Source organism: Stenella coeruleoalba (assembly GCF_951394435.1).
Source record: "Stenella coeruleoalba genome assembly, chromosome: 11".
NCBI lineage: Eukaryota > Metazoa > Chordata > Mammalia > Artiodactyla > Delphinidae > Stenella > Stenella coeruleoalba.
Genome location: NC_137157.1, coordinates 57,216,356 through 57,231,402, shown reverse-complemented (window position 1 = coordinate 57,231,402; position 15,047 = coordinate 57,216,356). Strand labels below are relative to the sequence as shown.

Below are 15,047 nucleotides of genomic sequence, written 5' to 3'. Positions count from 1 at the left end.
TGTGCCATCAGTTGACCAGAGTGTTTATAGACCTCTGCTGGAACAGATTATCTTTGAGGCCCTTTGAGGCTATTGGGCTCTTGTATCGACAGCTTTGATTGTTGGAAAAATCCTTTCTCATACTGAGTTGAAATGTGCCCTTTGTAACTTCTGCCCTTTGGTCCTTGTGCTGCCCTCTGAAGAAATGTTGGCTGAATTTATTCCCACACGGCACCCCTTCAGGTACTTGAAGCTACTGTGGCCCTAGTTAAGCCTTTTTTCTCTTTTCCAAATCTACAGATCCCTTTCTTGCTTCCTGTGGAAAGTAGTCCTGCACTGTTCTAGTCACTTTCTCCCATGGAACAGCTTCGGTTGGCAGGTCCTGTTTAGAGTATGGTACTCAGAATGGGACACTATTCACAGACCAGGACAGACAATAGTGGGGCTACCTACTGCCTTCCTCTAACCTGGATACTATGCTGCTATTTGTTTCTATGGATATTGGTCCCAAATTTTCTCAGTCTTTTGGCGTGTGTGTGTGTGTGTGTGTGTGTGTGTATATATATATATTTTTTAATTAATTTATTTTAAAAATAAATTTATTTATTTTATTTATTTATTTTTGGTTATGTTGGGTCTTCGTTGCTGCATGCAGGCTTTCTCTAGTTGCAGTAAGCAGGGGCTACTCTTCGTTCCGGTGCGTGGGCTTCTCATTGCGGTGACTTCTCATCGCAGAGCACGGGCTCTAGGCGTGCGGGCTTCAGTAGTTGTGGCATGCGGCTCAGTAGTTGTGTCTCTCGGGCTCTAGAGCACAGGCTCAGTAGTTGTGGCGCACAGGCTTAGATGCTCCGCGTCATGTGGGATCTTCCCGGACCAGGGCTCGAACCCGTGTCCCCTGCATTGGCAGGTGGATTCTCAACCACTGCGCCACCAGGGAAGCCCCTTGGTATATATTTTAATACATTGTGTTCGATCATTTAACTGAAAAGCATATTTGATGTTATCTAAGATGTTTGGTACTACCCATTTTGGTATTTCTATCAGTGTTTCATTTCATTAAAGACTTGCTTTTATGTTAATTTAAGCTTATCTTTTCATATTCATTTTTTATCATTTTTAAGATGGTATTACTTTGCTAAGATTTGTGAGGTTTTGTTTGATAATATCTTACACTGCTATTTGGATCATTTAATTGGTGCTCTTTTTTTCCAATTACCATATGTAACTGAATCAATATCTTTCTAGATCCATATGTTAAACTGCTGCTTGATGCCATGAAGCATTCGGGTTGGTAAGTGAATCTTTTTGAAGTGCTGCTCTGTATTCTGGCTGCTGAAAACAAAAAATCCCCACCCAAACTGGAAGTACTTCAGATATTTCACTTCAGGCCACAAAGCCCTTTCCATATGGTAGGTGGTGGTGGTTGGCTGCACTCTCCCCAGGCAGGCCGTGTTCTCTCTGGACCTCTTCAGCCCTAACTCCACATCTCTGGCTCTACTGTTCACCTCAGGTATTTAGTAAAGACGATACTTAAAATCTTACTTGTAAGTAATCACCAAACCTGGTTTTTCCACTATGCCAGTCCCAGCATTCTCCTTAACGGAGAAGAAATCTCAGCTTGTTATGCACGTAGAAGCCTTCCAGGTGTTGTTAAACTTTGAGGAGATCGGAAGAAGTGATTTCTGAGGTCCACTTCTTAACATTCTGGCCCAAGGGCAGAAACTCCAGCATATTTCCAATATGGTCTTAATGAGTTGATCAAATTCTTTATGGAATCATAGCATAGAATTTGAACTGGGATAGATTTTGCAGAGACAGTTTCCTTATTTACAGATGAGAGAACTGAGTCCTGGTGTTGAGTTGCTTTCCCAAGGTGTCCTGTGTGATAGTGATGGAGAGATGTGTCATCTGGGTCTCCTGGCCCAGGGCTGTTTCCCCTGTGCCCCACGCACACTACTTCTGGACGTTGTCTTTTTAATCCATTCTTACCTTCCAGCGCTGTTAACAGAGAAAGACACTTTTCTTGTGAAGATTGTAATGGAAATGTCAGTGGAGGTTTTGATGCTTCAGTGTCTCAGGTAGGCGGTCTACCAAGCTGTCCTCTTTCCTCCAGTTCTCTCTCCTGATGTTTGCTGATTGCCTTCTATGTGCTGGGCATTCCATTTGGTAGACTTTGTGTAGAATTCAAAAAATGAGTTAACTGTGGTCCTTACTCTTAAGGTCCTTACTTCTCACAGGGGAGACAAGACAGGAACGCAGAGACAATGATAAAATTTCAGGCAGGTTAAACTCTTTGAGGTGGGTGTGGTTACCACAATGGGACAGTGATGTGATTGACTGAAAGATGCCAGCAGAGTCAGCTAGAGGATGTAAAGGCTCTTCAGGGGCAAAGAAGACAAAGACTGTTGCCAAAAGCAGGGGGAGCACGAGCAAAGGTGACGTGTTGAGAAAGCACAAGGTGTATTTGGGGAATGGCATGTTGTCTAGTTCAGCTGGAGGGCAGGAATGCATGGGGAATGAGGAGAAATAGGATTGGAAAGAAAGATAGGCTATATGGTGGGAGGCTTTGAATGCCAAGATAGAGTTTCACCTTTACACGGTGAGAAGTGATAGATCTTTGAGAATTTTTGATGAGGAGAGTGAGTTTTCTCACCTGTAAAATATGGGTAATGATTGTATTTATCTTATAGAATGGTTATGAGAATTAAATGCGATTTCTCTTGTAAACTACTTATCATAGTAAGCAGAGCACTTAAGTCAATAAATGTTACAAGTTTTAAGTCAGTGGGGGGTTTTGACAGTCTTGAGGTGGTAGATGGATGTGTCATGTGATATGAGGGTAGATAAAAGTGTTGTAAGTCACTGTTTCCATCATGAATATATGACACATTGAAGTACATTTAATTGTTTCCTGCTAGGGAATTTTATATGTATTTGAGTTATTTATAGCTGTTTCATGGTAATCATGGGAAAGAGCAACATAGCAGAGGGGTGAGGTGTCTGAGTTTTGGAGTCACATAGACTTTGAGTTCAAATCCTAGTTCCCCTGCTTATTAGCTGTGGGGCTTGGGCAAGTTATTCGTTTTATTCTCAGTTTCCTCATTTGTAAATTGATAATCGCCAACACCTGTAGCTCCCAAGATGGGTCTTGGTAAGTTCATCCTCTTTGGGGGTTAGAGTGCACGTTTTGAATCTTCATCTTATTTCTCAGCAGTGTTATACACAGTTGGGCACTCTTTTTTTTTTTTTTAATTAAAATTTTTGTTGTGAAGTATCTCATTCATATAGAAGAGTAAAATACCTGTACATACACTTTCAGTCATAATAGTAAAATGAACATCTATATAACTACCACCCAGATTTGAGAAATAAAACACTGCCAGGACTTCAGAAGCCTGTGTGCCCCTCTTGGGTTACAACCCCCTCCCTTCCTTATTCTGACTTCCGTGATAACCATTCCCTGCTTGTCTGAATGGTTTTGCCATCTATGTGTACAGTCCAACAATGTGTTTAGTTTCCTCCTTTTAAGCTTTATACTTGGGGTCATGTGTAATACTTTGTCATTTTATGAAATCATACAGTCTTTGTAACTTAATTCTTTCGTTCAACATCGTGAGATTCTTCTGTGTTGTTGTGTGCACCTCTGGTTAATTTAGTTTGTGTTGTATATTATTCCATTATATGTCTGTACTAGCGTTCACCCTATCGAGTATCGATTGTTTCCCACTTTATTATTATTATAAACAATGCTGCTGTGAATGTTCTTCACCTTCTCTCCCAGTGCTCGTGGGCAAGAGTTATTCCAAGGTATCTGGCTAGAGTGGAGGTCCTATCACATGCACACACTTGACGTTAACAGCTAATGCCACTTTCTTGCCATGGTTTCCAGTCTGCCACACTCTTGTGGTTGCTCCTTTGCTAACTTAGCTTCCTCTACCAGCCCTTAAATGAAGTCCCTTAATCCTTGGTGTTAGAGCCCCTTCTTTTCTACTCTGCATTCTACCGAGGGGATCTCATTTACTTTGCTGGGTCAGAGCTTTCTCTTGAACTCCACATCCATATCGCCAAGTGTTCACTGAACACCTACACTTGGGTGTCCTAGAGGAACCTCAGACGTGACATGTCCAAGTTCAAATTGATTTTTACGATCCTCCATCCCCACCCATCCTGGTCTTTTAGTTTTGCATATCTCGGTGAACGGTACCACCATCCGTCCTATTACCCATGCCAGAAATTTAGGGATCATCCTTGATACCTCTGATTCCCTTCCCATATTCTGTCCGACACCAAATTTTGTCCAGTCTCCCTCCTAAATACCTTTTTAGGCCCCCACCATCCTAGCTCTGGAACTATTATCTCTTGCCTAGAATACTTCATTTGCCTTCAACTAGTCTCTGTGTATCCAGTTTTGATCATCTTTTGTTTATTTTTCCAACTGTGGTCAAAAGGATAAAAACAAAATAAAACACCCCCCGTTTCACTACTCCCTTTCAGTGACTTCCCACTGTTGTCAGGATAAAGAGTGATTTGGCCCCTGCCGACCTCACCAGCCCTATCTCATGCCTGCCACCTCCAACTCTGTGCTTGGTACTACAGGCCTGCCGCCGTCAGCTTCTCCAACATTCTTTTCCTTCAACCCTCCCCCTACCCTTTGCCTATGTTGTTCTCTGTCTGGAATGCTCCCTTCCCCTCTCCTCGAATTTAACTCCTGTTCATCCATTAGATCCCAGTTTAAACATTCCTTCTGCAGAAAAGCCTTTCCCAACCCTGCAGACCAGGTCAGGCACTCTCATTGTATGTACTCGTGACAACCTGGGTTTTTCTTCATGACAACTGTCACTGCATGTGTTTAAACATTTTGGTAAATACTTGATTAATTTCTATCTCCATTAGTAGATTATAAATCTCTAGTAGGTCTTGATAAATATTAGTTGAATAAATGAATGTTGAATGAATGTATATAAAATACCTGGGACATGTCCCAGTGTCTGGCACACAGTAAGTACACAGTAAGTGGGGACTATTATTATTAGGACCCCTCACGTCTTTATTATTCTTATAGGGTCCTGCTCAGTGTGCTGCTGGCTTTTTGCACTTCTTTCTGAAGCTCTTTCTGAGGACTTTTCCTGGCAATTCTAGTAGGATGGGACAGTGTGGTCATTCATTGTTGATTCATTGCTTATTGAGAAACTTGATAAGAAACATTTTACACATATTCTCATTTAATTCTCACAATTCTAAGAGGTAGGTACTCTAAGTCATCTCCTTTTTTATAGTTGAGGAAACTGCGGCACAGAAAGCTTAAGAAACTTGCCCAAGGTCACTGACTTAGTAAGGAGTGGGGCTGGAATTTGAATCTCCCTGCTTCATTCCAGAGTCCACTCTTAATACAAGACTGTGGAGTCTAAGATGGCTGGTACAGTCAACCCAGTGAGGGTGGTGTGTGAATAAATGTCCTTAAACTAAGTGCTATGTAGTCCAGAGAGAGAAGGGAGAAGTTAGCCATTGGGAAGGCTTCATGGAGAATGTATGAAGACCGAGCCTTGATGGAGGGGTGGGTGTTGGGTGGATAGAGTGGGTGAGGCTTTCCAGGCAGTTGAGCCCACTCAGGTGAGAGAGAAGATGGAATCTACGAAGTGAGAGTAGATCTTAGAAATGACCGAACTCTCCTCATTTTGGTGCTTCTTAGATTGTTTTGTGCCAGAATAATATCTGTAATCAGGCGCATATGAACAGAGTGGTCACCCATGAGCTCATTCACGCATTCGATCATTGTCGAGCTCATGTCGACTGGTTCACCAACGTCAGGCACTTGGCTTGCTCTGAGGTAAGTTTTATCGTAGAAGGTACTTCTTCCCCAAGGACACTGTTGTGCGTTTGAACATTTTATTCAAGGATGATTTATTTAAACGTATTCCTTTTCTTGTCATAATTCCACATTAGTCTTCAGTTTACATTTTTAACTATTGAATACAATTCTTTTAGATACAGCAGGTAGACATTTTTAAGTATCTTTCTAGAATTGTCTTAAATATGACCTTTAAATCCTAATAATAGTGATGACTTTTAATAATAAGCTCTTTTTCCTATGGAATAAACTATATAATACAAAAACTTTACAGTTAACATTTACTGAGGGGCTGTGTGCCAAACCCTAACCCTGTGCTGTTTGTGGACCTTTTTTTTTTTGCGGTACGCGGGCCTCTCACTGTTGCGGCCTCTCCCGTTGCGGAGCACAGGCTCCGGACGCGCAGGCTCAGCGGCCATGGCTCACGGGCCCAGCCGCTCCGCGGCATGTGGGATCTTCCCGGACCGGGGCACGAACCCGTGTCCCCTGCATCGGCAGGTGGACTCTCAACCACTGCGCCACCAGGGAAGCCCTGTGGACTCTTATTTAATATTCACAACAGCCCATTGAGGTAGATACTGTTATCCCCATTTTATTTCTGTGAAAAGTGAGGCAGTTGTTCAGATACCATACATAGTAAGTGGCAGAGGCAGGATTACAACCAAGGTTCTTGAGTGGTTTGCTGTGCTGCCTTCCATAGGTAAAGTTCCTAGCTTTCCCTAGAGTAAAACAGTTCGTTTCAAAAATACAACATAGGAAGATATTTATTATTAAGCATTTTGGATTGCTGTCAAATACACACATATGTATGCTCCTAGAAAGACATTTGTATTTCATACTTGCATTTCATTAATTGAAGAGTGCAGTGTGCTGAGAAGCTAAAGAAAACTAATATAAATTTCAAGCTTATACTTTATAACTTAGATTATTTTCTCTTTCCCTTGAAATTAATAAGTAGCCTCACTGCATCTGATTATAACTCATATTATTTGGAAAGAAGACCGAAATCTGAGCTTTTAAATATCTCTCTCTCTTGGGTGTTATGAGAATTAATGCCTGTTAGCTAGTTAAAGTGTGTTAAGTGCTTTGAGCTCCTCAGAGGAATGAAGCCATGTTATTATAGAAGTAACAAGAAGTGGGCCATTCTGATTGCAGCGAATGAGCAAAAACGTGGCCAGGTTGGCTGTAGAATCCATGTGGGTGATTCCATGACTTTTTCACCTATTAAAGCTGCTTTTTACCTTAAAGATATAGAAAATACATACTAACTTCAGGCTGTCATGTTCATAGCATGCCCAGTTTGGAATGTTCTTGATTCTCTGTACCACTTAATTTTTCATAGGCCCATCAAGACCCTGGAGGAAGGGCATGAACTTACACGGGTTTAAGGGAAGGTCCGAGAGAGTTTCAGTGGTTTGGGCTAGGAGAGCTGGGAGGTTTGTGTGCCTAAAGTGTCTTAGGTACTGATGTATTCAGTTTTAAGCTCACACTGAAACTCAGTTTGTAGATCTTTGGAAGAATGCTTTCTTGAAGTCCTTTTGGTAATTTCTAGCAGTGTTTGTATTTTGTAGAGAGCATAATCTTTAACTTTGAGGTCCAACTCTTTGACTTTTGGTTCCAAAAGAAATTAGTTCTGTCTGTAAGACTCTGGTGGAAAGTTTTGAAAATTCCCTTTGAATAGGTGATTGCCCACAGTGTATCTGGCACTGCCTAGTGTAGCTCATGGATATCTGCTCTTTTTCTTAAGAACTTCTTAAGTCAATAGAGTTAAAAAAAAAAAAAATCTTACAGGTACTCTGTTCTCAGAAAAATATACCAATTTTATATTTTACAATTAAAAAAATCAGTTGATATAAAGGTATAGAGCACGAGTGCTTATTTTCTGTTTGTTTGCCTTCTGTCTTTGTGATAGGTTCGAGCTGCTAACCTTAGTGGAGACTGCTCACTTTTAAATGAAATATTCAGGTTACATTTTGGATTAAAACGACACCATCAGGTAAAAACTAACATATGAAATCATTTACTGTTAAGAGTGCTATGAGTGGAAATAATGAATAGAAAAATGAGAAGTATATTTAGTATTTGAAATTTGAAAGCACTACTTATATGAAAGAATACAAAATGTGTGTCCCTGAAGCCAAATAGATGGAATTCAGTTCTAGTTTATAATTATGGGCAAGCTGTGCGACTAAGTGAGAGATTTTCACAGTGAAAAGCGCTACGGTCTCACACGTGGGATACTTTTGGATGGGGGTAGATAAGGACCGGAAGTGAAATCACAGCCTGTCTTACTTTTATCCTACCAGTACTGGACTTGTGGTTTGAAACCATCACAGTATTCTCTAGACACAAAAGTAATACCTGTCAGCACAGAGACTGCACTGCAGCGCACTGTGTATTAGCACACCTTTAAAGGCTGTATGACGTGACAGCAAAGCTTCGGATCAGCACAGACTTGATCACGATGAGCTGAGCTGAGCGATTTTGTAAACAAAACAAAATGAAAACTGTAGGCAAGACCATCCTGCTAGAAAGCTTTTTTGTTGTTTTTGTCTAAAAGAAACACTTTATATTTTTTTATTGGGGTATAGTTGTTCTACAATGTTGTGTTAGTTTCTACTGTACTAGAAAGCTTTTAAGGGCCACGATAGATGGGCATGGGGAGAGGAAGTTTAGAACTGATGGACTGGTGAAGAATGTGAGCAGTTCTGCCCATAGCAACCAAGGGGCTCTGTGTCCACATTTAGGAGAAAGGCTGGTCAGAGCTCTTCTATGGGAAGAGGTTACTGGGCCAATTTGTCAGGTACATGGGCATCAGGATAGCAGTTTTAACCAGATGCAAAAAGGACAGGCTTGGAACAACAGCAGGAAGGCCCTTGGCTCTCCAGAGAAAAGAGTAACTCAACTCTGGGGAGGAAGGTAGAAGGTCACAGAGAACTACGAAGAGAAATTTTGAACTCAGTGAATGGGAGTTCGTTAGACGGCAAACCTGGGGCCTGGGAAGGGTGCCTACTCTTCTAGGGCTGTTACGCTTTCAGCCTGTGCCAAGTCCGCTTAGTGATGTGCCACTGACTTGTGCTGCATGTCTTCCGTGCCCTCCAATCCCTGCTCATCTGGTGAATTCAGCTCAGGCAGCCTTCGAATGGGCGGTGTGTTCTGGCTCTCAGTGGAAGTAGGGTGCACATCAGAACATCCCAGAGAAGAGGCTAACGCAGTTAAGGCATGTCATCCTGAGTCCAGAGTCTTTGAAAGAGAAATCTCTCCTCTTTTTAACTTGGGTAGCAGCAGCAGAAAATGAATAGAACTAGCAATAGGATGGAAAATACGTGGAGGTAGTGGGAGAAGAGTCCTAGAGAACAAGAGTCCCTGCTTTTGTACAGTATGTACCCAAGAAAAAAGTTGTTTGATTTTTTTTTCCCCCCTGAAAAATTAGGATGCCTTCAAATTTTGTGTGTATGTATGTGTGGTTTCCTGTTGCCTCCAGGGGAGATGCCCCTCTCGAAGGAAAAGTTATCTAGCATTGGTCACCTGAAAAGCTAAGGGAGAGAGAGGCACAGGAGTATATTTCATATTTATTCAAATTAAAAAGCTCAACCAGAACCTTATTTATAGACTTTTTTATGATTTTGCAAAGTTGGAGTTATTGTTTAGCAGATACTGCCTAGAAATTATCATCACTAGGAAAGATGAGAAGAAGGGAGGAGGGGAAGGAGATCTTACTTATACCTAAATAATTTTAGGTTGAGCTAAACATGTTCCATAATTTAATCTTTCTTCTTTGGACTGACAGAAATTAATAAAGTAACATGAGAGGAAATTAATTTTGACTGTGGTTCACACATTGTATAAAATGTTACTATTTCATGACAAAATTTTCATATATTAATAAAATTAAAGCCACATACTTTTCTCCTTAGACTTGTGTGCGAGACAGAGCCATTCGTTCTATCCTGGCTGTTAGGAACATCAGCAAAGAAGTAGCTCAGAAGGCTGTTGATGAAGTTTTTGAATCTTGTTTCAATGACCATGAACCTTTCGGAAGGATCCCTCATAATAAGACCTATGCAAGATATGCTCATAGAGACTTTCAAAACCGGGATCGGTACTACTCAAACATATGAAGACGATGACATTTTATGTGGCAGAGCTTCAGCGATCATGAAGAAAGCATGGTTCCCAAGTGGACAACATAAAACGTAAATGAGCAATTAAATACAGAGAAGACACAGAAGATTCTAGCACAGAAGATTCTAGCATCAGAAAAAGTAACTGTGGTAAGAAATGAAACTGCCTTAAACTCCAAGGCAAAAATTGTATCTTTGTAGCTAACCATTTGGTAAATAAGGCAAATAAATAGCATTTTTAAATTTTCTACAATGTACTTGTTATTACTTGTGTTTTATTTTTTATGATTGTGATTTGCTTTTATTACATTTTAAAACTTGATTATGAAACCTGTGAAGTATGCCCTTTATGATGTGTATGTCTTCTTTGGAAAAATGTCTATTCAAATCCTCTGCCCATTTTAAAATCAGGTTGTTTATTTTGATATTGAGTTGTATGAGTTCTTTGTATATTTTGGATGGTAACCCCTTATCAGATATTGTTTGCAAATATCATCTCCCATTCAGTAGGTGGCCTTTTCATTTTGTTGATGGTTTTTTTTTTTTTTTTTGCGGTACGTGGGCCTCTCACCGTTGTGGCCTCTCCCGTTGCGGAGCACAGGCTCCGGATGCGCAGGCTCAGCGGCCATGGCTCACGGGCCCAGCCGCTCCGCGGCATGTGGGATCTTCCCGGACCGGGGCACGAACCCATGTCCCCTGCATCGGCAGGCGGACTCTCAACCACTGCACCACCAGGGAAGCCCATCACCTGCATTTTTTTCTCACATTATTTTCTTCTTTCTCTTCCCTGCTGATTTCTGCTTCTAACTTATATAATGCAAGTGTTAGAGTTCCCAAGAGCAGAATTTGGTTCTACAGAAATTACCGAGTAGAATATCTGGGATTTTATGAGGATAATATTTTTTCAACAGGTACCAAGGCTAAGTTAAAAGGGAAAAATTAATCACGTGACATCCTAAGTGTCAAGTGGCAGCTTCTCTGAATGCTAACTGCGTTCATACCGCCTCACATCCAAGGTGGTAAAATAAGGGGGAAAAAAACTGGGTCAAGGAAACTCTCCTAACATAATGCTTCTTTTTCTGAAGATTAATAAGTCCCAGAGTCCCACAGCAAAGGCCAAAGCTATATGTACGTACCTTTCAAATCTGGATCTGCTGGGTCAAAGCCCGACATGTCTGCAGGGGCCAGGCTGGCCCCTAGAGTGGTCACTTATTAGTAGGAGGCCCTGGGGAGCCTTGTAAGCGTCAAGTGGCTGGACTCAGCATTCACTAATGGAACCACAGCTCCTCCTCGTTCTCCCAACCACAGCATAAGGAGGAGAATCAATCAGAGGGAAAAAATAGACATTGCATTAATTCAATAAATATTTATTAAGCTCTATCTACTATGTACTGGTGTAGGCACTAGGGATACTGAAGTGTCCAACATGGGTTGGATCTTTGTCATCGTGGGGAACCGCTGCACCAGAGAGGAAGTGTGCAGTTGTTTGGGGATATAAAATTTGGCACCTAACCTAGAGAAGTGATATTTAAACTCGAGACCTGAGGGGCTTCCCTGGTGGCACAGTGGTTAAGTATCCGCCTGCCAATGCAGGGGACACACCAAGGTCCAAACCTTGGTCCAGGAAGGTCCCACATGCTGCAGAGCAGCTAAGCCCATGCGCCACGACTGTTGAGCCTGCGCTCTAGAGCGTGCGTGCCACAACTACTGAAGCCCGTGTGCCTAGAGCACATGCTCTGCAACAAGAGAAGCCACGGCAATAAGACCGTGCACTGCAACGAAGAGTAGCCCCCGCTCACCGCAGCTAAAGACCGCGCAGCTACGAAGACCCAGCGCAGCCAAAAAAAAAAAAACACAACAACAACTTGAGATCTGAGTATGAGAAGGAGTTAGCAAGTCAAGGGGGTGGGGAAGGAGACTTCCAGACAAGAGGAAACCCTTTGTGTGAAGGCCTTAGAAGGGGGCAGGGACAGTGAGAGAAAGGTTGTGGAAGGGATAATGTGGAACAAAGTACCTGGTTCCCAAGGAAGCTGGTACCCAATTCCCAGGGAGAGGAGAAGCTCTGTGACCTGAGTGTCAAATAAAAAAGGTAAGCAGTGGGAAAGAATGAAATATTCTGTAAATGGTTTGGAGAAAACTGGAGACCTGGAAAAAATTAAGTTAAATGCCTCACTCATTTATACCACAGTAAGTCCCAGAGATATCAAAGATGTTAATAGATACTTACCTGGCAGGGGAGATACCATGATCACGAAGGTGGTTTTCCCAGGGCGAGGCTTATCCATTGCACTCCGGATGTGCTGACCCCTGCGATTTCCCCAAATGTGGGAAACTCGACTGCATAATTTGTGGTAGTGGGGGACTGCGTTCGCGCTTTCCCCTAATAAAAAACAAAACAAAACAAAAAAGATGTTAATAGAAAGCCATAAAAATACCAGAACATGGGAGAATTTTTAACATAATCTTAGAATGGGAATGCCTAAAGTGGCATAAAAATTGCAAAACCATAAAACAAGTTATTGATATACTTAACAGCATTTTTTAATCTTCAAAAAATTTAAATAAAATATTTTCAACACGGTATCCTGAAAGATGTTATTCATAATAAAGTGATGACTATTTACATCTATATTAAAAAAAAATGAGGAAATAACATGAACAGAAAATGCAAGTAGGTGCCTCTTTAAGCATACGACTTATGTGACCTTACTCATAATAAGAAATGTGTAAACTGTGGCATACTGTTTTCACCGAAGAGGTTTACAAGGGTCAAATATATGATATACATCAAACTAAAGAGCTTCTGCACAGCAAAGGGAACCATTAACAAAATGAAAGGCAACTTACTGAGTGGGAGAAAATATTTGCAAATCATATACCTGATAAGGGGTTAATACCCCAAATATATCAAGAACTCATATAATTCAATAGTAAAACCCCGCAAACAACCTGATTAAAAAAATGGGCAGAGGATCTGAATAGACATTTTTCCAAAGAAGACATATAGATGGCCAACAGGAACATGAAAAGATGCTCTGCGTCACTCATCATCATGGAAATGCAAATCAAAACCACAATGAAATTATCACCTTACACCTGTTAAAATGACTATTATAAAAAAGATGAGAAATAATGTGTTGGCGAGCATGTGGAGAAAAAGGAATCCTCATGCTCTGTCGGTGCAGCCACTGTGGAAAACAGTATGGAGGCTTCTCAAAAAATTAAAAATAGAACTACCATATGATCCAGCAATTCCAATTCTGGGTATTAACCTGAAGAAAACTAAAAGACTAACTTGAAAAGCAGAAACTAACACAACATTGTAAAGCAACTATGCTCCAATTAAAAAAAAAAAAGTTAAAAAGACACATGCACCCCTACGTTCATTGCAGTATTATTTACAATAGCCAAGATATGGAAACAACCTAAGTGTCCATCGCTGGATGTGGGTGAATGGACAAAGACATTGTGAACAGGTTGATGGCTGCCTGAGGCAGGCGGTGGAGGTGTGGGAGAATGGGTTAAGGGGGTCAAAGAGTGCAAACTTTCAGTTATGAAATAAGTCACGTGGATGTGACGTACAGGATGGTGACTATAGTTAATAATACTGTATTGCATACAGTAGTCCTCCCTTACCTGTGGGGGATATGGTCCAAGACCACCCCCCCCATGGATGCCTGAAAACTTATATAGTACAGAATCCTATATATACTATGTCTTTTCCTATGCATACAGACCTATGATAAAGTTTAATTTATAAACTAGGCACAGTAAAAGGTGAACAATAATAGTAAAATAGAACAATTATAACAATACACTATAATAAACGTTATGCAAATGTGGTTTCCCTCTCAAAATATCGTATTGTATTGATACAAATGTAATGCCTTTCCCATCATAATCAAGCACTTACACATTGTGGCCACAACTTTTGCAGTTTGAGGCATGACAGCAAAACTAGCACCATTTTTTTTCCTTTTTTCACAATTTAATGGATAGAAGATTTGTTCTCTACAGTGAATCTTAGCAACCTCAACATATGATTTTTTTTCTTTCCTAATTAAGTTGAAAACTTTCACCTATTCACTTAAAGAAAGTAGTTTATGGCTTCAGTTTGGCAGATCTGAATTGCCAGTATCACTCCTCTTGCACTTTGGGGCATTATTAAGTAAAAGAAGGGTTATTGAACACAAGCTCTGAGATACCATGATGGTTGACCTGTTAACCAAGTTAGCTAATAAGTGACTAATGGGTGGGATACGATGAGCAAAGGGATGATTCATGCCCCAGACGAATGGATTGGGACAGTGTGAAATTTTGTCACGCTAGTTGTGTCAGTGCACAATTTAAAACTTATGAATTGTTTATTTCTGGAATTTTCCATTTAATATTTTTGGACCATGGTTGACCGCAGGTAACTGAACCACGGATAAGGGGGGACTACTGTATTTGAAAGTTGCTAAGAGAGTAAATCTTTTTTTAAAAAAATATTTTCTTTCTTTTTTTATTTTTTTGGCTGTTGGGTCTTCATTGCGGTGCATGGGCTTCTCTCTAGTTGTGGCATGCGTATTTTGTCTCTCTAGTTGTGGTGCTTGGGCTCCAGGGCACACAGACTTAGTTGCTCCGTGGCATGTGGGAACTTAGTTCCCCAGCCAGGGATAGAACCCGCGTCCCCTGCATTGGAAGGCGGATTCTTTACCACTGGACCACCAGGGGAGTCCCAGAGAGTAAATCTTAAAAGTTTTCATCACGGGCTTCCCTGGTGGCGCAGTGGTTGAGAGTCCGCCTGCCGATGCAGGGGACATGGGTTCGTGCCCCGGTCCGGGAGGATCCCACATGCCGCGGAGCGGCTGGGTCCGTGAGCCATGGCCGCTGAGCCTGCGCTCCGCAACGGGAGAGGCCACAGCAGTGGGAGGCCCGCGTACCGAAAAAAAAAAAAAAAAAAAAAAAAAAGTTTTCATCACAAGAAAAATCTTTTTGGTAACTATGTAAGGTGATGGATGTTAACTAGACTTATTGTACTGATCATTTTGCAATGTATACAAATGTCAAATTATTATGTTGTACACCTGAAACTGATTAAAAAGTAAATTAAA

At 41.2% G+C, this 15,047-nt stretch overlaps 1 protein-coding gene across 10 annotated transcripts in view; it reads left to right on the top strand.

The window, feature by feature from the left end:
* ATP23 (ATP23 metallopeptidase and ATP synthase assembly factor homolog) overlaps nt 1-10,222 on the top strand; it is a 96,628-nt gene extending 86,406 nt beyond the window's left edge. For 6 of the 10 annotated variants that reach the window (XM_079936703.1, XM_079936704.1, XM_079936705.1 and 3 more), the window contains 5 exons: nt 1,225-1,270; nt 1,976-2,057; nt 5,669-5,806; nt 7,740-7,823; nt 9,745-10,211. In XM_079936703.1, the coding sequence (XP_079792829.1) occupies nt 1,254-1,270; nt 1,976-2,057; nt 5,669-5,806; nt 7,740-7,823; nt 9,745-9,948 (525 nt within the window). In that variant the 5' untranslated portion in view covers nt 1,225-1,253 and the 3' untranslated portion in view covers nt 9,949-10,211. Of the gene's footprint in view, nt 1-1,224; nt 1,271-1,975; nt 2,058-5,668; nt 5,807-7,739; nt 7,824-9,744 lie in introns of all 10 variants that reach the window. The other 4 variants (XM_079936696.1, XM_079936700.1, XM_079936699.1 and 1 more) reach the window with 3 other exon arrangements.
* Nucleotides 10,223-15,047: the final 4,825 nt, after the last annotated feature.